Source organism: Rissa tridactyla, chromosome 8 (genome assembly GCF_028500815.1).
Source record: "Rissa tridactyla isolate bRisTri1 chromosome 8, bRisTri1.patW.cur.20221130, whole genome shotgun sequence".
Classification (NCBI taxonomy): Eukaryota; Metazoa; Chordata; class Aves; order Charadriiformes; family Laridae; genus Rissa; species Rissa tridactyla.
The window spans coordinates 10,043,791-10,064,642 of record NC_071473.1 but is presented as its reverse complement, the minus strand read 5'-3'; the positions used below and the strand labels follow the sequence as shown (position 1 = coordinate 10,064,642).

General features: G+C 42.5%; 1 protein-coding gene across 5 annotated transcripts in view; it reads left to right on the top strand.

Moving 5' to 3' along the window:
- Positions 1 to 18,475, top strand: part of XYLT1 (xylosyltransferase 1) — a 204,887-nt gene extending 186,412 nt beyond the window's left edge. For all 5 annotated transcript variants that reach the window (XM_054210998.1, XM_054210997.1, XM_054210999.1 and 2 more), the window contains 2 exons: positions 1,912 to 2,245; positions 10,579 to 18,475. In XM_054210998.1, the coding sequence (XP_054066973.1) occupies positions 1,912 to 2,245; positions 10,579 to 10,901 (657 nt within the window). In that variant the 3' untranslated portion in view covers positions 10,902 to 18,475. The remainder of the gene's footprint in view (positions 1 to 1,911; positions 2,246 to 10,578) is intronic.
- Positions 18,476 to 20,852: the final 2,377 nt, after the last annotated feature.

The window sequence follows — 20,852 nt, the reverse complement described above, 5'->3', positions numbered from 1 at the left end:
GTCTTGTCAGGAGAGTACGCACTGACAGCTCCTCGAGGCAGTCGATGCTTGGGTCTGATATCGGGGCTACGCTGTCTGGTTTGATTAGCTAGTGTGCTAGGTGAAATACCCCTGAAATACCAGCGATTCTGCTGTGTTGATTGCAGAGTAGTGGAAGGCTCATTTTGTCTCATATTCTGCAGTGTCATAGTCCGGTAGGAGGAATTCGTATGATGACAGATGGATTTAGGATGGTAGGTTTTTATTCTACTGGCCTTGTACCTTTTTGCTTGCAGTCGTCCCGTAATTTATCTGCCAACCACAGTGATTTATTTAGAAGGGATTGGGGATTGGACAGTTTCCAGTACAGGTATCAGTGGTAGTAGGCGTCAGGTAATTGTTATGTTTTACGGATTTGTGGGGATTTTGGCATTATATTGGAACCACTTATTCTCATCAAATGAGGTGAAATCTAGAAGAAAGATTTCCGAAGCAAATGAGCTACAATTACTTGTTATGCTTTCAGGAAAGCAGGTTCTGACTGTGCCTGTGTGAGGTGAAGATCAGGGACGAGGACAGTTCTGTGTTGGGGAAATCTTCAATATCCACATATTCTGAAAGAGGGAATCATGTCTGTGTGTGCATGGGCCTCCAGAGACTGCTTGAAAGAATCCCATGATCTCTGTATAGGGAACAAATCAACTCTTAGGTCATCTACACTGTTTGTTTGGAGATTAAGGCCAAAGAAAACCTGAAGGACTATGAGGAATTTCAGTACCAGGCTGGCCAGAACACCTGTATGTATCTCCAAGGAATGACATCAGATGTTGGCTTGCCAAGAGAAGCCAAGGGGTTCTGTTCTTCACTTCAAATGGAGTCCCTCAAATCTTTTTGTGTTTGGTATTGATCACTTTTGATTTGAGGTCGTGGGAACGGGACCTCATGGGACAAGTGAGGTGGGCACTTACTCCAAAAGTAAATATGCACCCTCCAATACTGCCGTCCACCAGGTTGCCTTCTTGAGAATTGATGGAAGTGATTTGTTAACGGTCAGCCTCATAAACACATGCTAGGTCTAGTGCTGGGATAGTAAAATCTTTCAGTTGGCCTAAGAAGGCCAGTTACTACATTTTCATGCTATCTATTTTGAGATGCTTATTTTCAGTACTGTACGAGCGTTAATGGCAACAGCTTGTAAGTTTGTGTCATCCCATGGGTTATAGGTGAACCATTAAAATTCATATAAAGAGCACTGAAATATGAAAGCTGCTAGGAAAAAGAAAAGTCCATTAAATATTTACACTAGGTTGTGAATCAGCTGCTTTACTGTTAGTTAGTGAATAAATAAAAAACAATGTCACTATTATGACAGTAAGAAAAGAGTTTACCAGAAATAACTTCCCACATGAGGCAGGAAGGGAGTGTAAGGGGACAGCATCTCATGCGTAGATTGTAGTAAAGGACCTGATGTGACTTGTCCTGAAGTCAGCAAAAGCCTCTTAGCAGTAACTGGGTAGGTCTCTACTGCAGGGTCCGTCTCTCAAATGTATAATATATTTTCATGACCCAGGAGATGATGGGTTGGATGTTTTTCTATGCAAAGTCTGTGTTCACTTACTAGGCTTGGTCCTTTATTAACTGCTTCCGTGTGGAGGAAAAGAACTGCTATAGCCGGTTGTGTTACTCTTAATATAAAGAAAACCCTTGTATCGATCAGCAGTGGAAAATTGGACCAAAAAACCAAGCCTTGCATTCAAGGTTCTCTCACATCTTCTGTACACGTTATGTTCTTAGGTCATGTTGCCATTGGCCTTTATATGTATGCATAATTTATGTCATTAGAGAAATAGAATTTTTGTGTCTTGAGAGCCCTTATTTGACATTAGATGCTTACAGAGATGATATTAGCAGCAATGTGGTCTTCAATTTCAGATTGGCACCGAATGGGACGCCAAGGAAAGGATTTTCCGGAATTTTGGAGGACTCCTTGGGCCGACAGATGAGCCGGTTGGCATGCAGAAATGGGGAAAAGGCCCCAATGTCACCGTTACTGTCATTTGGGTGGATCCTGTTAATGTAATTGCAGCAACATACGATATCCTTATTGAATCCAGTGCCGAATTTACTCACTACAAACCACCTTTGAATTTGCCCCTGCGACCCGGTGTCTGGACAATAAAAATTCTGCACCACTGGGTACAGGTAGCTGAAACCAAATTCCTTGTTACTCCTCTCACCTTCTCTAATTGGCAGCCTATCAAACAAGGTAAGTCTTAATATTTGGTACAATAATAATACGGTTATTGTGTATGTATTCACTGTAAATGCTGCTGTTAAAAATGAAGTAGCACTGTATTGGAAAAGGAGAAAAGAAAGGAATTTTATAGATACTAAATCAGAAGAAATTGTTGCACTAAGACAAGCAGAAGTGTCTGTATCCAGTCTGTAAAACACAGCCACTTTGAACAAAAGGCTATTTATATCTTTAAAATATGCACAGTTCAGAATCCGGAGAACTTCAGACTCTCAATAATCTAACAGCTATCGTAAAAGCCATCATTTAGAAATAGAAAGAAAAATTGACCTTTCTCTGCTGCTTTTCATTCACATTTGCTTCTAAAGAGTTACAGATGTTTAAAATGTTATCTTGACAAAGTCTGTGTGTTTAACGATAAAAGCGTTAATACACAAAATGCTGAAGCAGACAAAATTACCCTAGGCCAGAGCGCACCTGACACATTGTCAGGTCCAGGCACTCACTCTTGCCTGATACCTGCCAAAACCTTCTCAGTACATGCCAAGCAGTTATGTTACAGAAATACCTTCGGGTACAGTGATCCTCGTAAGCACACTATCAGACCCCCACTGACATTTTTTAGAAAGAAACCCTTTTCTTCCCTGCCACAGCAGCCCTGAACCATCCAAATACCGAGGTCCATCTCGGGCTGCCAGTGTGTGCAGGCTCCCAGCAGCAGTGTGCACTGGCACAGGCATTGTTCAAGTGCTCGGGTCTTCAGCCAGTGCCGAGGACACTGGGCAGGGAGGAGAGAGAACGTTTTGTAGCCATACCCATTTTCTTATTCAGTAAGATCAAAAGAAGTTTGTTGCTATGAATATCTTTACCGTTCTTCTTAATGTGCTCGAGTGCTTCCATCTGCCCAGTATTAATATTCATAACTTTAGACATCTTAAAGTTGCTAGATACATGAATGATCCTATTAAGTTTTCAGAAGTTCTTCCTGACAAGGCAGCAAATAAACTAAGTCAGGCATTTACCTTCCAGCATAACATGCTGCTTCTCTAACGCAAACACCACCAGACAACTGCTGAGAGCTAATGCAGCCCTTATCTTGCTCAACAGGAGCTTGATTTTACGCATTTCTCAGCAGAAGAGGTAACTTACTGATTTCTTCTTCCAACATTTGGTGGCATCGTTTCTTAAGCATAAACTAAACCGCCAACAACCTGCTGCTGTTATTAGCTAATAGGCAATGATAAATTTTGAAGAAACGCTGTGTGTATAAGCAATACATTTTTAAAGTTTGAGGCAACCTACTTCTAAATGCAGCTGTTACTGACTTGTCTCCTGGAAATTAATGAAATCCACGTTCTTTGCTAATTTAACAGTTACAGCATAAATTGGATGGAAAACATGGCATGTAGCTAGCAACCTTGCTGCTTTTCCCTATAAAGTGAAAGCTCTGTGGACAATTAAGCGTGTCTCAGACTTCAACCATGAGCCCACACTTCATGGTGTAAAGGCAAAGCTCCCTTTGGTCCAAACTCGGAATGTGGAGTAATTCCCCTGAAATTACGGAGTTACTCCGTATTGCCCATTGATACACTGGGAGAAGATCTGGCTCATATTTTTTGTTAGCGAGCCATGTTCATTCATATGGTAACAAGAATCTACTATAGGAATGAAATATAAAGCTTGGGAACAATATTATCTAGGAAAAAAGCCTCAGGAGGGATTTGCTACTGATGATGCGATGTATAATCTCCAGATGTCTGAAGCATGAAGGTAAAGAAGAAAATTAATTACAGGGGCAGATAGTGACACTCCACTGTAGTTAGAATTGTATTTACAATGCAAATTCCTGTTGTTTGGGTTTTTTAAGGCTTTCTGTCTCAATGACACTATTGTGCTCTGTGCAGGCAATTGTCATTTAGCTTTGATTTCCAGCTTCTGTCAGTTTGTCACCACTTTATTATTTAAATATATTTTTCCCTGCCAAATAAAGGCATTGTAAGAGCATGACAGAAGAATTAATACTTCTGAAAGAACCATTTCTGTTATTATTGTAAACAACGCAAAAGCTGCCAAAAATCTTCTAAAATGAAAGAATAGTATTATTGTCTTAACACTGAAAATAAAACATACATCAGACTGAGCCAGGAGAGGAGGGGAATATGTTTTATTGGGGATTTCTTAAAATGTTATTCTTCCAACCATCCTCCCTCACCCCCAGCTTCCCTCCTCTGCCCCCCGCCCTTCCCCCCCCCCAGCCCCCAAAAAAAGAGACAGAAAAAAAAAAACTTTAGCTTCTGTCAGAAAGATTACCCTGGAAAGTCATTTGCTACTCCAGAAGCTTTTTGAATGACTGATATATTTCATACCACTCTGCATGTCATTTGCTTGATAATGATTTGGCCCCCTCTGTCTCATATACTCCGGATGTAGAAGCTGGAGTCCACGTAGTTAGATACATAAAAATCTGTCTGTGGTCTTGTGTGTAATTTGTCTGTAATTTGTCTGTGTCATTCTAAAAAGCATTTGCACAAATCTGGCAGCAGCACAGCACCCGCGAAAATCTTGTATCTTGAGAGCATGAAGACGACGACAATCACTGTATTTCCTGAATTGTTGCTTATCTACACATCACTTGAGCACAACAAGGCAAAGTTGCTTTTGGTTTCCCGGCATCATGAAGGGAGCCACTTGCTCCTCTTTTGAATAATCAAAGCAAAATGTGTTCGTTCCTCTATCATGACTCTCAAAAATCATTATTAGAATTACAAAAAAAATTTTAAAAAATTAATCATGGGACAGCTACCAGCAAAGGTGTTTTACTTGGCAGTTTATAAAACCAGCATATGCAGCTAGTTTATTCATTTTCCATTCCCATGTATTTATTTATTTATTTTGGCCTAGGGTCTGCACATGCAAGTAAAATGATAAAGGGAAATCAAGAGCAGGTGTTTTCTTTGATATTGTGTCCAGATGTGCATAACTGAGATAACGTAAATTGTTTTAAAAACACGGGTTCGTTGACCTTTTCAAAACCTGGATCTATGAGAGTTAGAGATCAATTCTTACATGGAATTACTGAGTATGCTGCGAGGTTTGGGATGTTTCCACTGTAAATGAGGCTCCCAAAGTTACTTCAGTGGAAAGCCTAGAATCTGATGTTATTTATTCTTTCTTGCTCCTCTTCCCCCTCCAGTCATCTAAATCTGTGTCTATTTTCTCAAGTGTGAGTTGTGTCACTGATCAGCTCTGCCTTCAGCAGATCCTCTGGGTCTAGAGTGCTTTCAAGTGTTTGCCTGGTTGGAGAAAGAAAAAAAGAAAAGAAAATGAAAATTAAGTGAATTTATGAGATAAATCATTTGGAAAAATCATGTTCACTTGCTCCACCGGTGTCTTCTTCCCCCTACATCCTGCACAGCCAGATTCTCTTTTATACTTCTTCTAAATGGCGATTTTGAGTTTCTCACCATATGGTTGAGTGTGTTAAAGCCAAGTACTCCGTGCTTACTGTAAGGACACGGGAGAGTTGCCAAGGACCAGCAGGACGCCCCAGGATTAAATTGTGCCAAGACAGAGAGCGAATGTAACATGTGGAGGAGACAAAACAGGGAGAAGATCAGTAGATGACGACTAGCAGTGATAATAGACAGGAATGGGGGTTTCCTGCTGTCTGCGTTAGGCAGCCTGAATTTAAGTGCAGTTTGGAGACTCGAGACCAGATGTCCAGGTCCCCTGCATAGGGACTGGAGAGGCAGAGCCAAAAACCAGGTATAATTCAGGGCATTTAGCTAGCGGTTGGCAGACTATAATCCAAATCGCCAAGTAGATTTCAATTCCTAAGAAAACAGCGAAGTCAGTCGAGGTTGGCTCTGCATCCCCATCGTCCCACTTTCCCACCCTTCCGTGCTCTACAAAGTCTGTGTGAAGCTGTCATGCCAAGTGTGATCACATGTGTCTCCCAGGGGCACTGAGAGGGGCAGAGAATAAGCCAAAGCAATTTCATTTTTAAATTTGAGTTTATATTCATGGCAGTTTCCACAGTGATCTCCCAGCTGGAGTGACAATAATGAGCTGTCATGCATTTAATGTATAGTACCTGTTTCATTAAAGCGAAATGGGTTACTGTCAGCCAGTGGGCAGATTCACTTCTGGGGCAGAAAACGCCCCAAACCTCAAGCCAATACCAAACACTGGATTGAAAATAAATAAATTAATAAATAAACCCCTTCTTCCATCAATCAAGGAGGGCAGTGAAGAAGAGCATCCTCCTTCTTCGCCTTAAGAAAGACCTTTCATGATTGGTACCTTGCTTGATGGCATGCTCTGGACATGGGGCTTCTGATCTCTGCTGCTCCGCAATGGGACAAGGAGCCTTAAACGCCAGCTCCTGATCCCCGCACCCTCTAACTGCAGCCGCCTCTTTCAAAGGCGTGACGGCATTAGCAGACATACTGCGATGCACACATGCATCTCAAAGGCCTTTTAACCTAATCCATATTTATAGATCATCTTAATTAATTATATACTGGGAAACCTTTGTTTTCCCGTTGGTTGTTTGCAGTGGCTCAATCAATTCTAATTGCATCTGTACGGATTATGAAGTGGGTGGCAACTTGTGTCAGAACTGCTGTGATTTTTTTAAATTAACCAGAGGTAACGTGACACGTTCTTGATAAACGCAGTAATGGCAGCAGGCGAGCGCATGGCTGCAGAAAAGTAGACGTGCCCTGGAGTCGTCATTCCGAGAAAAACCCTGAAGACAGGGATTTGCTTTGAAATTTAGTTCAGATCCAGTTGACAAGGAGTCGATTAGCTTCACAATGAGCAAATGCGGCACTGTCTTGTTTGCTGCAAGAGAAAACAAACAAAATGTCAATAAAAAATTACCTCTTTGCCAGAGGGTTTCAACACAATTCAAGTAAAGAAATAAAGCTGTACATTCTGTGTTGCTTTAAAAAAAACCCCACAGGTCTAGCGCCTTAATGTGTATCGAGGTAACCACATTTTTCATTCCTAAGCCCACGCTCTGTCTAAACTCATTTGCTTTTTCTGCAAAATGAAGAACAAACCCACACAAAAATGCTGAAATCCCAGCCTGTGCGGCTGACTACAGGCTGTGTATTTAGCCCAGAGAAGCTATACCGAGAGAAGTCAGTTGAGAAATGAAATGCTCTTCCAGACAGAAGAGCAAACAAAAACGGGGGACAAAAATAACTTATTTTTAAAAAAATATAATTTAGAGTCAATGGAATATATTTTGCATTGATACATGTCCTCCTGAAGTCAAAGGGCAATTTGGATGTGTTTGCTGGCAGAAACATCTGGCTTAATGTCTGCAATTCAGCTAATTTTGAGTTGGTTGCTCTAACTGTACAGATTTAAATGTCTAAACACACATCTCAGAGACAACCCTTACATTCTTTGTTATTTTTTTGTGAGCAAGGACTGAAGTGTCAGTGCTTTAAAAGCATGACGTGTAGCTCCAGCCTCCTTTTATACAGTATTTCAGGGCACTGTCCCTCTCCTGTCCCAGCCTAGTGAGTTACAGAGTCGTGATTATATTTATTTTTTTTTCTTTAATGCAAAGAGGAGTAGCCCGTGTCTCCCATAGCTTGGATGAGCAGCATTCTCCCTACTTTCTCCTGTGAACTTTTCAACAAAGACGTGGAGGCTCCAGGAGAGGGTTCTGTGTTGAATCGTTAGCGTTTCCTATCAATTAGTACACAGCTCTGCACTCAGACTGCTCTTACCCAGCCCTTTCTTTACAGGACGTGCAGACACCTAACCTGGGGTGTTGGTTCTGCTGTGGGGCCAAGCGATCCCCTGCCAGTACCGTCTCAGGGTTTCACCAGGTGTCTCACAGCAGAGAAGCACATTCGCTGTGTGCAGCGGTAGCCCTTAACACACTGAAAAGCATCGTTTTTTGTTGTCAGTGCTGTCCTCAGCAGCCTTTTCTTTTCCTATCTGCTGGTAATATTTGTGTGTTGCTTTTCGAAAAAGTGTATCTTTGGTCCCATTGAACACGTTCTGGAGCAGAGCACAGCGGTCACGTGGTGGTGCAGACCAAAACAGCACATCCGACACAATTACAGCAATAGCAGACTGGAGGAATTTGAATTCATTGAACGTGCTGAGGTTATCGCCCTTATTTTAGCAAAAGCAGCCCGCGGATCTTAAACAAGGGTCAGAGAAAAAGATGATCTCCTGTTGCGTTGCCAGCACTGGGTTCTACAGTTTCTGTAGGTTCCATTCATTCCAGTCATGATAATCCACCAAGTCCTGCAGCCTGGGACAAGTGCGAGGCTGAGCCGGAGAGAGGAGCAAGTTCTGTTCCATCCTGTTATTTGTCTGAGAAAAGGTCTCTCTTGTTCCATGCACGAAACACATGCACAACAGGCTTTAATTCAGAGAGCTCTCTGAATTGCCTGTCTCAATCAGATGATCCTGTTAGTAATGCCAACTCTTATTTGTTTTGTGATTTTTACTTAGAATGTTCCTATTTAATTAATATGTTGACAAACAGTCTTCCATATTTAATTGCTTCCAAAGGAGGAAATTTAATCATGTGTACTTGTTCTGTTTCTTAAACTGCAGTGCTCTGGCAGAGCAGGCTTCTGACACATGTGCATGGAATAAACTCATTTTGACTAGAGGTTATTGTGGATATCTACCATTTAAAATAAAAAGAGGAGTTTAGATGAATGCAGCAACAGTTAAGTGATGTATAATGGTGATGGGGATGTGCTGAACTAAATTAATTGCGGATTTGAAGTAATGGACTTGCACAGTATTTGACATTAAAGACTTTGTAAATGTAATAGCAAAGCTCCAAGTAAATGTCCCTTTTCCCTCTAAATAAATGTACTGATTTATTGCCAGGCCCGAGATACTGTCCTCCGCATGGAAGAAAGGACTCAGTGTCAGGCCGCAGTGCAAGCAGCAGGGACATGTGGAAGGAATTGTAGCCGTGAATATGTAATTCCTGGCCTCTAAACGCTATCTGAGCATGGTGGCTTTCCTAGCCTGGAGCGCCCTGAATGGGCCCATTTTGTGTTCTAGACAGTGTGTACATTGGCAGAGCTCAACAGCTCCTCTGTGCTGCCGGAGCGCGGATGCTGGGGAAGTCACAACAGAAAGAAATGGTTGAAAATTTACTCCCAAGGCACACAGTGGGCATTTTGGAGGGTCCTGGTCTGATTTTATGAGCAGCACCTTGGTCCCTTCTCAGACCTTAAGAAATCAGCTGGCCTTAAATGAGGGCGGTTTGACCCTCAGTGTCCAATTCAAGGTCTTTGAAGGCATTATCACAGCCTGACAGTGATTTTTACTGCAATATTACACATTTGGGGCAATGTACTGCATTTTGCTGAGGTAGAAGAGTTACTGTAAGGAAAGCAACCACAACACAAAGAAAAGTGTCATTAGGAAATGGTTGTGATCCATTGTTCGGCACAAAATCTTGAAATATAATTGTCATTAGAGACTACTTTCCCAGCAAGACTGGAGCACTTCCAGGAATGATGCTGGGGCTATGCATACCTCGTTACGGGTCCGGTCTGTCCAAGGCCGTGGAGTTGTCCTTCCAGTGCCAGGAACGGCACCACCCGGTTTTTGGAGGCAGATTGAGCTGACAAATGTTGAGTCTTTTTCACAGCAGGGCAAGGTTCATCAGTTTAGAAAAAAAACCAAGCTGAGATCTTGGCTCTTCCTCCTAGAGAAATCAATGATAGCAGCTGATGGTCTGATGGGGGCTGCAGCCTTCTCACACCCAGCGTCCTTGAACTGTTTCCCAGTTTCAAAGCACAACCTTCCCTGGGTGTCCACAGGGGCAACTTCAGCTGCACGGGGTTCATCTCCTAGGCTGCTTCTGTGGCAAAATTAGCTTCTCCTGCATGCTAAATGGGTTTCTCCTGAGAAGGAGCTGCGTGTTCATCAGGCTCCAGGTAGAGACAGCAGCTCGTAGCTGGGATGCCCTTGAGGTTGGGCCTGCCTTTTTGTTGTGCTGTGCCTAACAGCTCTGTGCCACGCTGGGTGTCCTACAGCTGTGGGGACACCGGTTGTATGTGATGATAATACGGATGATGCTACTTTCAGCCTCAGTGCTTCGCCTGCTCTCGCAGCGCTTGCAGGGTTAGCACCATGGTGAGTGGAGCTCATCGTGGTGAGCACGAGGAGCTGAAGAGCTGAGCACAGCCGGTCGTCCTCGGGATGCCGTGTGTCCTCAGTGCTGGGCAAATGGAATGTAGCACACCACTAACTTTGGCCTTTTTGTTTGCTGTACCCTTAGATCCTGAAGGTTGGGTTTGTGGCTAATGCACTGATTGTTGGGTTTACTTCTGCATTTCCAGAGGAAGCCATGAAGCATCACAGCGGGCCTCCGAAAAACGCGTACATGGAGCAGAGCTTCCAGGGCTTGAACCCTGTCCTGAATATCCCCATCAGTGCTGCCCGCGTGGAGCAGGCCAAGAGGAACGCGGGGCTCGTGGGTGCCCAGCTGGAAGCCTGGGTGGACTCTCTGGTCGGCAGCGTCTGGTCAGCTGTGGACATCTGCAGTGCCGGCCCCACCGCCTGCCCAGTCATGCAGGGCTGTGCTCAGACAGCCTGGAGCTCCCTCAGCCCGGACCCCAAATCCGAGCTGGGCCCCGTCAAACCCGACGGTCGCTTGAGGTAGCATCCGGTACGCTCTCCTCCGGCATAGGTTTTTAAAAGGGAATTTAACCTTGCTCATGTGTGAATCTCGCAACAGGTTTCAGAAACCTAAGGGAACATTATACTTTTTTTGTTACTTATTGCAATATAATTAATTTAAAAAAAAAAAAAAAAGAGCTCTGACAAGGCCTTTGGCGCTGCCCTCTCCATCAGCTCTGTCAGGAGCAGCTTCGGTCGCCCCGCAGCCTCTGCTGCCCCGTACGTCCCGGCCGTACCACACTACCTCGGCGGGTTTCGAAACAGTAGCAGCAAGCCATGGAGAGGGCAGTGAAGGAGCAGCTGCCAAAAGTGTTTTTTTAAAAATAAATTTATCTGTACTTCTGCTGTTTCATAGGCTTTCATTATTTTGCTACCATGAATAAATCACAGCAAAATTCCCTTTACTTACCCTTCCTGGGGAGGTGGGTTACTGCAGGCTGGAGCCTGTATGGCTGCATTGCCTCACGGAATGTGAAATAATTATGGTACACCCTCACTCTTTTTTTTTTTTTAATGACACAAACTAATTCTGGACTCAGCTGATGTCTGTTGTTGTCCTAGTTAGAGAAAATGAGCAAAAGCAGAGACTTTCAGATTATTTTCAGAGATTTCTTAGACTAATTTCATTATAAACTTTAAATGGAAGCAGTGTTTTGCTACATTACTCTTTTATGTCTCATCTAGTCAGGTTCAGGGTCTGGATACTAAGAGTAGTAGTTTGAAGAACAAAGAAGCATTTTGGATTTCAGCCCTTTCAAATCTGCAGGTTTTTTTCCAAGCCCGCCAGCACCTAAGCATTTTCGCAGATTCCCAGTACAGCCAGTGTGTACGGTGGGGGGGGCTTGTGATTTATCCGCTCACACCCTTTGCTGATTTTGCTCCTGAGCTGAGCGTTGTCTCAGGCAGTGGAGTTGTGCAGAACCAGTAAAATGGTAAAATTGGGACCTATATCTGCAACAACACCTTTCTTCCCTAATTTGAGTAGCGGCTAGTAAGTCTTAACACTAATTCCCTCCCTTGATCTCAGATATGCCAGCTCTTGGTGAAGAAGGGTCCTTCTAGGCTTGTGCAGGGCATCTGGAAGGCCGTGCAGGACATGGGTTCCTGACCGAAGCCACGAGCTGACGGTGAAGGAGAGCAGCGCCATGTTTCTCAGTGCTTTTACTTTATTCCGTCAATAAACTCTACCCTTCCCTGTCTTCAGAATTTCTAGCAGGCTGCAACCTGTTTTAAATCGGCATCTTTTGCAACATTTAAAGCCGCCTTTTCTACAGTAGGAAAAAATTCATTTACATTCCAAGAACTTTTTAAAATATAGGTTTTTATATGCAAAGTCATCTCCAACTAATGCATTGTATGTTAGCATAAAACGTGTGCTTTGTTGTTGTTGCTGTGGTTATCTCATGTTGACAACGTAACCCAAAATGGCGATTAAAAGCTATTGGGTTAATTAGAAAAAAAAATCCTGTTGATGTAATAAAGTAAGGTATCTGTTTACCCTTCCGTGTGTATGGCTAACTTTCTGCTGCTGGGAGTTAAGCATCCACATCAGGAGGGAAACAGACCCTTAAATCATTCCGTAATCGCATCTCACAGAAAGGTTGAATTCCCTTTTAAACAACAGTTGCAAGATGATGGTAACACGCAGATCCCAGTGGCTTGTAGTATCTCTCTTGGTAGTATTGGTTTAAAGCTACTTGCAGTTTGCTTTGGACTTGAAATTGCGGTGTCAGCTGTGCTGGCATTAAGGCAGAGCATTGAAATGTTTATCTGGCACAAAAATGGACGCATAGAAGGAACAATTTAGGTATTTATTATTTATGTTTTAGTCAATGACTAATTAGTAGGTGCTGCTTTTGCAGCTTGAAGATTACGTTATCTTACTAACTGAAGATGCCTTTATTAAGAAAAGGCCTTTCTCCCCTCACCTCCCTTTCTTTTTTTGTCTTGATTTTGACAGTCACGAGAGCCGTAGTTTTAGGAAAGCTTGTAGCAAGGAGAGCTGGTTGAAATATTTCAGTCAGAATAACGTTCCAGCTTTTCAACTGGCTCTAGAGGCAAGCATGTTTAAAACCAGGGCTGCCAACAGGTTTATATGATAGAAACACAGTGTTATTACTTACTCAATAGGGTATTTTTTAACAGTGCTTGTTTTTAATCTTACATTCCTTCGTGAAGTTCAAATTTTCTGGGGACCTCCGATCCTCACTGTGAAATCCAGGGCTTTAGTCACACTGATGCAATGGCAAATGTATGGTTCAAGCCCTGCAGATTTAACGAAGAACATCATATTTAGGGCACACAATAAAATTCATTAACAATCCTAGTCAGTTGTTGTTCTCAATTAGAGTGCTGGGGTAGTCACAAAATCTTCAGTCTGTCTTGTAGCTAAGCATATGTATAAGGGTGCACCCACACATGCAGATCACCTGGTTTTTAAATTTGATACTTTTTTCATTCTTAAGCAGGAATGTTTTTAAGTGCTTTGTTGGTAAGTTTTCATTATTAACTAGACCAAGCAGAAGGTGGCAACAATCCCATCTTCTGTGGTTAGAAGAAAAATCTGCCACTTTTATCATTTAAAATATAAGGTGCAAATTATTTTGTTTTAGTACAAAAAAGGGAAGGAAAACAAACAGTTGCTGATATATCTATTTCCATTATATGCTAGGTTTAAAATATCTCAAAACAAAATTTACGTTAGTTTGTTTTCTGAAAGACAAAAAGAAATCTACACAAAGAAGTTTTGTAGTGAGCTGGCAATGCCAGTGCTGCTGTTAAAACATGTGATGCAAAACTGAAGAGACTGGTCCTGCAGTCCTTTCTCAGGCAAAACTTCCACGGAGTGCTCGTGCTGAGTAAGGACTGCGGAGGCAAGTCCAGCGTAACTAAAAGGTGTGACAGTGCGCTGTGAGTAAGTACTGTCTGTGGCTGAAGTCATCAAAGGATGAGCTGCCACGTTTGGAACATCTTCTGGGGGCAGTGTCAAGTTTTGGACCTAAATGACATCGTCTCCTACAGCTATGAATATGCAGACACAGATACATAAGTTATATACGGGACACTGTGTCTGAGTTACAAAGTGCTGTAGTTGTGAAGAAAAACCATGGGAAGCACGGCTCTGCGTCAGGGGTCAGATGCTGTGGTAGCGCTGCTGGCCCCAACATCCTCCTTAGGGGCTTCTCTTCTGAAATGGCAGCACCTGGAGCCTGTCATCAATATTCCATATTGTTAGAAGAGAACAACTTCACAGATCTTACATTTGGTGAAAAGGAGAATTCAGAGCAGGGACCCATGGCTCGTGTACAACAAGAAAGTTATGCGTCTTCATTTGAATGTGCAAGTGTTATTTCCCAGTCACACTGGCTAGTCCTTGTTGAATGGGACTCCAGCTGAAAGCCAGTTCTGATCAGAATCCCTTTACTCATTTAAATTCCCTGCCCATTCTGCGCGATAGCCATGTAACGCTTCTGTGATGGACCAGTATTACACAGAACAGGAGTGTGGCAAAATGCAGAACATCTACGTACGCGATTTAATGAATTATGTCCAAAGTCAGTGTTAGCATTATGCAAACCTGTTTGTATGGTAATGTTAAACCATGAGGCCAATAGAAATAGCTCAAATTACAGCTTATTTTCAGATTTGTCCAGTTCTTTCTTTGATGGCATTTGGACATTGAGTAGTAATTTTTATATTTTCCTTTTCTGTTATTCAAAGATTTTTTTAGACTTGAAATTATGTCTTCATTTTTTGTACTCTTGGCAAGGAGAGAATTGTAACAATTCCTTCATGATAGCAAGTGTTATACAGGGAAGTCCACCTGTATCTCTGTTGTTAAGCCTTCGTTAGTGCTAAGCCTAGAGATACAGGAATGTGCATTCGTGTGTTACAAACGGACTTTCCTGGGTATTGGCTTCAGTGCACAATGCACGTACAGTTGTTTAACGGCATATTAACTGTGATCCTGCAGCGCCTTCAGAAGGACCAACTAATGTGTATTCACCTTCTGTCCATCTCCTACAGCACTAATTGCCATACTAATGAAGTCTCCATCACTCTTAGTTACAATTATTGTGAACAGAGTAGTGACGTCAGTGAATCAGAACTGGGATATTCTAAACCTGGCCAAAGGGAGAGATGAAGGGTAAAGAACATTCTGAAACTTTGCAAAAGTTTGACACAATTACGCTGCAACAAAACTTCGAACAAACTGGGCGCCTTCTGCACAGCAAGGCTGAGAAACGCTGGTACCATGGGATCTCAGCTTTGATTTCCCAGATTAAAAAAAAAAAAGAAACAAAAAACAGCCAAAAACAAGATCCAGATTTTTATTGTGGCCAGGCAATGAGGACAAACTTTCTGTTGATTTCTCTTGTTCTCTTTCATCACAGCCGTCAGAGAACTGCCAGCTTGCCACTGGCTATCACACCCTCCTCATTGTCTTCCCAGATCCCAAAGCTTCAGGAGTTGGCCACAGGAAACCTTGGCCAACTCCACGGCGTTCCGTTGAGCAGGAAGTTTCGTACTTGTGTGAGCCAAATCCCTTAGGCGTCTTCAAAAACCCTAGCTGCAGATCAAAAAGGTTTCCTTGTCAGAGCAGCCTTTAGTCAGCTCAGTACTAACACACGTGAAGGAGTCATTAGAAGTGATAGCAATTATCTTTTCCTGAGTTTCAGGCGTGGGTATTTGACGTATATAATAGTAGGCTTGATTATTTCAGTAATGGAGTAAGACCGATGTGGTAGAAAGTGGCTAGTGGCGTTTCCCACTGTCCCTTGCTTGTGAAAAGATAATGATCCATATGTGCTTTTATTTCAACCACTCAAGGCCTCCAAGATAGTCTGAAGGATTCATAGGACATTAAACTCATATTGATGGGCAATTGAAAACATCGTGTAAAAAAAAGTCTTTCCAGACCAAACCTTCAGGATTCCACCAAGACAGCGCCAGGGCTGATGCCCACAGAGGGGTAGGAGCGATGTGGCGTTGGAGGGGACAGGACACTGCCCTTTGAGGCGCCCAGCAGGCGTTACTGAGAGCAGGGCTACCTGCAGAGCCCCAGCTGAGGGCAGGCACCACTGCAACGTGGCACAGAGGAGACAAAAAAATGTGAATTAGGGTTAGGGGCAGCGAGGAAGGTTTGTAAGGAAATACCTTTTTTCCTGTAGACTCTTCAAGAGTGAGCAAATGCTCTGATTTGTAACTCCCTTAGAAGGTGTTGAGTAGAAGAGACCGTCCTTTGAAAACCTTCACTACCACCGTCTCAGTAAGGGAAAGCAGAATCAGGCTGAGAGCATTTAAAATTGAGGCAACAAGATTTTTCAGCACGTGTTACCCAGGACCACGGCAGCATTATGCTGTCTGCTGTTAAGTGTGGCGTTGGCAGCGATTAACTCTCATGATGTGATACTGCAGGTACCATGTTGCTTTTGTTGCTGTATACTAACGGTAGCGTGTAGATCACTCTGCTCTTTGCTTCTGCCTTGGTTACCTTCTTTTGCTCATGGGTGCTATCACAGCTGCTACCTCACTGTGTCTGCAAACAAGTTTACCTGATAACAACAAAAAAGGTACCAGAAATCTCCTTGAACTGAATGTACAATCTATGCAAATTCTCTTTCTTCTTCGTTAAAACATAGAAGTATTACTTGTAACCTTGCCAAATAAACAGCAAGATACTGTACAGGTGCCTCTGATAACAGAGTGACAATTCCAGGCGCGGTTCATTGCGCTGCATTTGTATATTGTAATGACTTGACTTGTCTTTGGGTCTGTTGTAATTAACACCCTCGACTGAGACGATAGCAATCTTTTGCTAGGGGAGCACCTTCAGTTTGCTGGGAATATTCTGGAGGAGGATGTCTATGGCATTTCATTTTATTTTCCTGCTTGCATCCAAAAGAAGGCACAGACCTGCTGGCCAAAAGTAGGATGTTGTTTCAGATTTTGCGTGGGTGAATCCTATCGGCTTTGGACCGCTCGGCATCTCTTCCCATTGTGGCATCCAGTGTGTTGCCCCTTAAAGAAAGCCTTACTTTCATCCTTTCTAAATGTGGCCTTAAACTGTGTTAGGAAGTTAGGTGTTGTCGGTGTCTTGCTCACTTTTTCTGTTTGTTGTGGAAGGAATAAAAGGCACCTTGAGATTCTATTACAGCTCAGCTGTGTTGCTGTCAGCTTACACTTCGCAAATACAATAGAAATTGCTTACAAATGCAGTCTTTAAGGGAAGAAAATGACCTTCCCTTTGGGCAAAAGGAAGGCTCAGACGTTCATAGAAACCTTCGGAAATTATGAGCTCTGTCTTTTGCAACTCACTAGATAAGGAGGGTTGATTTAAATTACCTTCAAAGTACAAACTTAATAACTTTTAATTTATCTTCAGACTGTAACAGGACAGACTGCTCTCAGATGCACAAGACAAATTCTGGAGTAATTTCACTCATTTTGACATGACATAGTAGCATTTCTTTCAGATTTGTACTGGCAGCTGGGAGAAGATGTATCCTCTTAATGGTGTGGTCTTAAAATGTGAAGAACTCCACCACTTAGGGCCCGATTTTGAGTGATGATTGGGAATCTAGCAGTGCACTTAGAGGAGTCTGGCTGTATCATCAAAGTCATAAATGCATTTCCAAAAAAATCTGGATTTTGGAGCTTCATCCAAAGGTTGTCAAAATCAGCAGAAATGAAGACCAACTGCTATCCGTTGGGTTTCTTTAATACTTTTCTCCATGGAGAACTGTTGTGTCTCGGTAGCACTAATATTCCCGGCAGGCTGCAGTGCTTTTAGGAACTCCAAATCCTGGCCTGTTTCAGTATTCAGATGTGGATACAACCCAAAGGCAACAGAAAAGGGGTTACGTAGAAAACAAGATTTGTGAAACAAAAACGAATTAATTTGAGTTAATGAAATGGTTTTTCTGACTTTGTCATTTTGGTTTTATTTTGGGTTGATTGGATTTTTGTATTGCCTAACATAGTCCATAATAAGTTATTCCTATCTGTCATTTTCAAAGACTGGTGGTAATATAGTTTTAAGAAATAACTATTTTGTTATAGATCATAATATGCATAAAACTGTACAGAAATATTTTGTAAGCTATTGAATAAGAAAAAAGAAAACCATGTATATACAGCAAAGTTTAAAAAAAAATTGGAAATTCAAATGGACACACTGAAAGATGTAGATATTTTGCTATTTATTTAAAGGAGTATTTTATGAGATATTGAAATGTCTTAAATTGACTGGTAATCAAAGTTCAAAGTCAGAATGCTTTTCTTGTAGTAGAATGTGATTTTCAGCAATTATTGCACTACCCAGTTTTGCACCCTTTTGTCTTTCATTTAGCAGAAAACAATGTGCCTTAGCTGTATTCTTTGTCAATGGGAGTTTGGTTTTTTTTGTCCGACAAAGCAAATTTTTTTGCAGAAAAAGAAATGGATGTATTAAATACTGTATTATACCAAAAACACTGCAGTTGTATATAAATGCTTTCTGTCATACTGTGTTTTCAGATGCAGAATTTTAAAATAAAAAAAAAAAGGCTGTCTTTAGGAATAGATGTGCACTTTGTATTATTTTTTCCATCCCACTAATGTAAGTCTTTCTTTAAAAGAACTTTGCTGCTTGGTGATATTTAGGAGGAAAAATGGGACTAAGCGCTACTGATCTTTGATCCGGGTGCTGGTGCCAATACGCAGTTTCTCGGGCTCTGTTTCCCAGCCATAGCAATTCTGGGGAAACGTTCAGGGACGCCTTTTGGAAATCAATTTTTGTTGATGAAGAGAATTGCTCGCAGGCACACAGCGCTAACTGCAGCCTCACGGGGGAGCTGGGTTGGACTCCACAGGGCTCCCAGCGCTGCTGCGCCGTGGGATCCAGAAACATGTCCAAGCTTTATGGGCCAAGTTCTACTCATCTCCAAACGCAGATGACCCCTTTTAGCCAGATTCTCCCTGCCTTTTCTAAAGATGTCAAGGAACGGTAGATTAAGAAGGGGCTTGACTTAGGTCTCTTTTCTGAAGGTTAGGGCTGGCTGGTTACAAGGACAGCAAAATATGGGTCCTTTGCCTTTACTGAAAGGATGAGCTCAGAAAGACACATTTCTTCTATAGTTCCCCTGCTGTGTTATGGACCCAAAGCAGCCGATGCCTCATTCACCCAGTACGAGCACTTAAATTTGTTTTCTTACCCACAGGCTCCACTCAGCACTGATTTCTTAGCGCTGCTTCTAGGGATGTGATGGGGGGGAAAAAAAAAAAAAATGCTTAAATTCTCCTACAAGTGGGTGATTGGTATCTTTAGCACCATCCTCATGATGTATTGCAGGTTTGTCTCCTAGTGCTGCTTTTTGATGTGGGATGCTTGAAAAAAAACCTCCTTGACGACCTTCCAAAAGTCTTTGACACCACCAGGAGTCTCCGTGACTTCTCCGTGCACCCCCAAGCAGTGCTGCAGGTTCTTTTGGCAGCCACAACTGCTTTTGATCTTGTGTTTTCTTTTCACCTGCTGTTCAGGAATTCCACTTTTTTTTGGCACTTAGATGCAATGAGGTCTGTTTAAACAGAGGAGGGAACACAGTGCTAATATTTTAGTCCTGGCACAAAGAAAAGATTTCTCTGAAGGGGGAAAAAGGAAAAAAAATTAAAAAAAAAATAAAAAGACTGCTCTCAGTTTTGCAGCCTGGTTTTATTCATAGATGGTATAAGAAGTATGCTGCTTTTTTTTGCTGGCTTCCTCATCCAGCTGCTAATACTCATGGCATATTTTAAAAAAGCTCAACCTTTATTTTAATTAACTCCAAATGTGTCATTGGCAGTTTGTTAAAGGAAAAAAAAAAAAAAAACAAAAAAAAAAACCAAGCATCAAGCTACCAGGTGCTCAAGTGTTTTGTTTTCTTTGTGGCCTTCAGCTGGAATGGGCAGGCTCTTCGAGGCTCCACACCAAAAAATCCCGATGCATCACGGCCCGGTCTGGCTGAGCTGTTACAGCGTGCTGGCGTGAAAGACTGTGTGTCTCTGTCTGCGTGAGATAGCGTCATCACATTTTGGCATCTGTCGTGCCTAATCTGTCTTGATCGTAATTAATATTTATAGAGTGTAGAAGATGGTTAATTCGCAGTAATGACACAAAACTTGCTGCAGAGCAGTTTGCCAATAGGAAGGCACAGTGAACCAAGTGCAACAGGAACGAGGTATTTGATTGCCTTGACAATAGGGATTTCGGTTCAGTGCTCAGATATTTGACATTTCTTCATCCTTTACTAAAGAACCTGTAGCCTATTTTCTAAAATCAGAAGATGTTAGTAATCTGAGGCTTCACAAATGCAAACAGCTGTAAATCTTTGCTGTCTATTAATGCTTAAAAAGCGGGAGATTCATGAGGTTCTACTATAGTTAAAAACCAGACACGGACGGCAGTTTTTCATTCTTTTATGAAAGACAGTCTTGGCTATTCTGGTTCCAAATCAGCACTTCAGCATGGTTTAATCCCTCACCTGGCTGCCCTTGGCTGGAAGCCCTGGCTTGCAGGGCTGTGGATGGGGCCCAGCTGAGACACCCATGGCTAATGCCGCCCAGCTGAGGAAGGGCTGACCCTGGAGCTGGGGGACACTGGGGGGACCAGGTTCAGACACCGAGTGGCCTGGCATCAATTGCCAGACACCGGTTGGTTCTGGGCAGCTCCCTATCAACATGGTTTCATGCTAGGGTGCTAATTTAATGAGCAAGGAGTTTCAGGTGATTATTAGTAGTGACGTGATTCAGAACTATGCTGCGTTTTGCAAAGTTAAGCCTGATCCAGCCTCTAGTTGCGGCCTTCTTCTAGAAAAGGCCAGATTGGACTTTTCTTTTCTCTCCAGCTTCAGATAAAGCATGATATAAATGTACAGGTTTGCTGTGCGTCAGTAAATACCCCGTCCTGGGGAAGCAT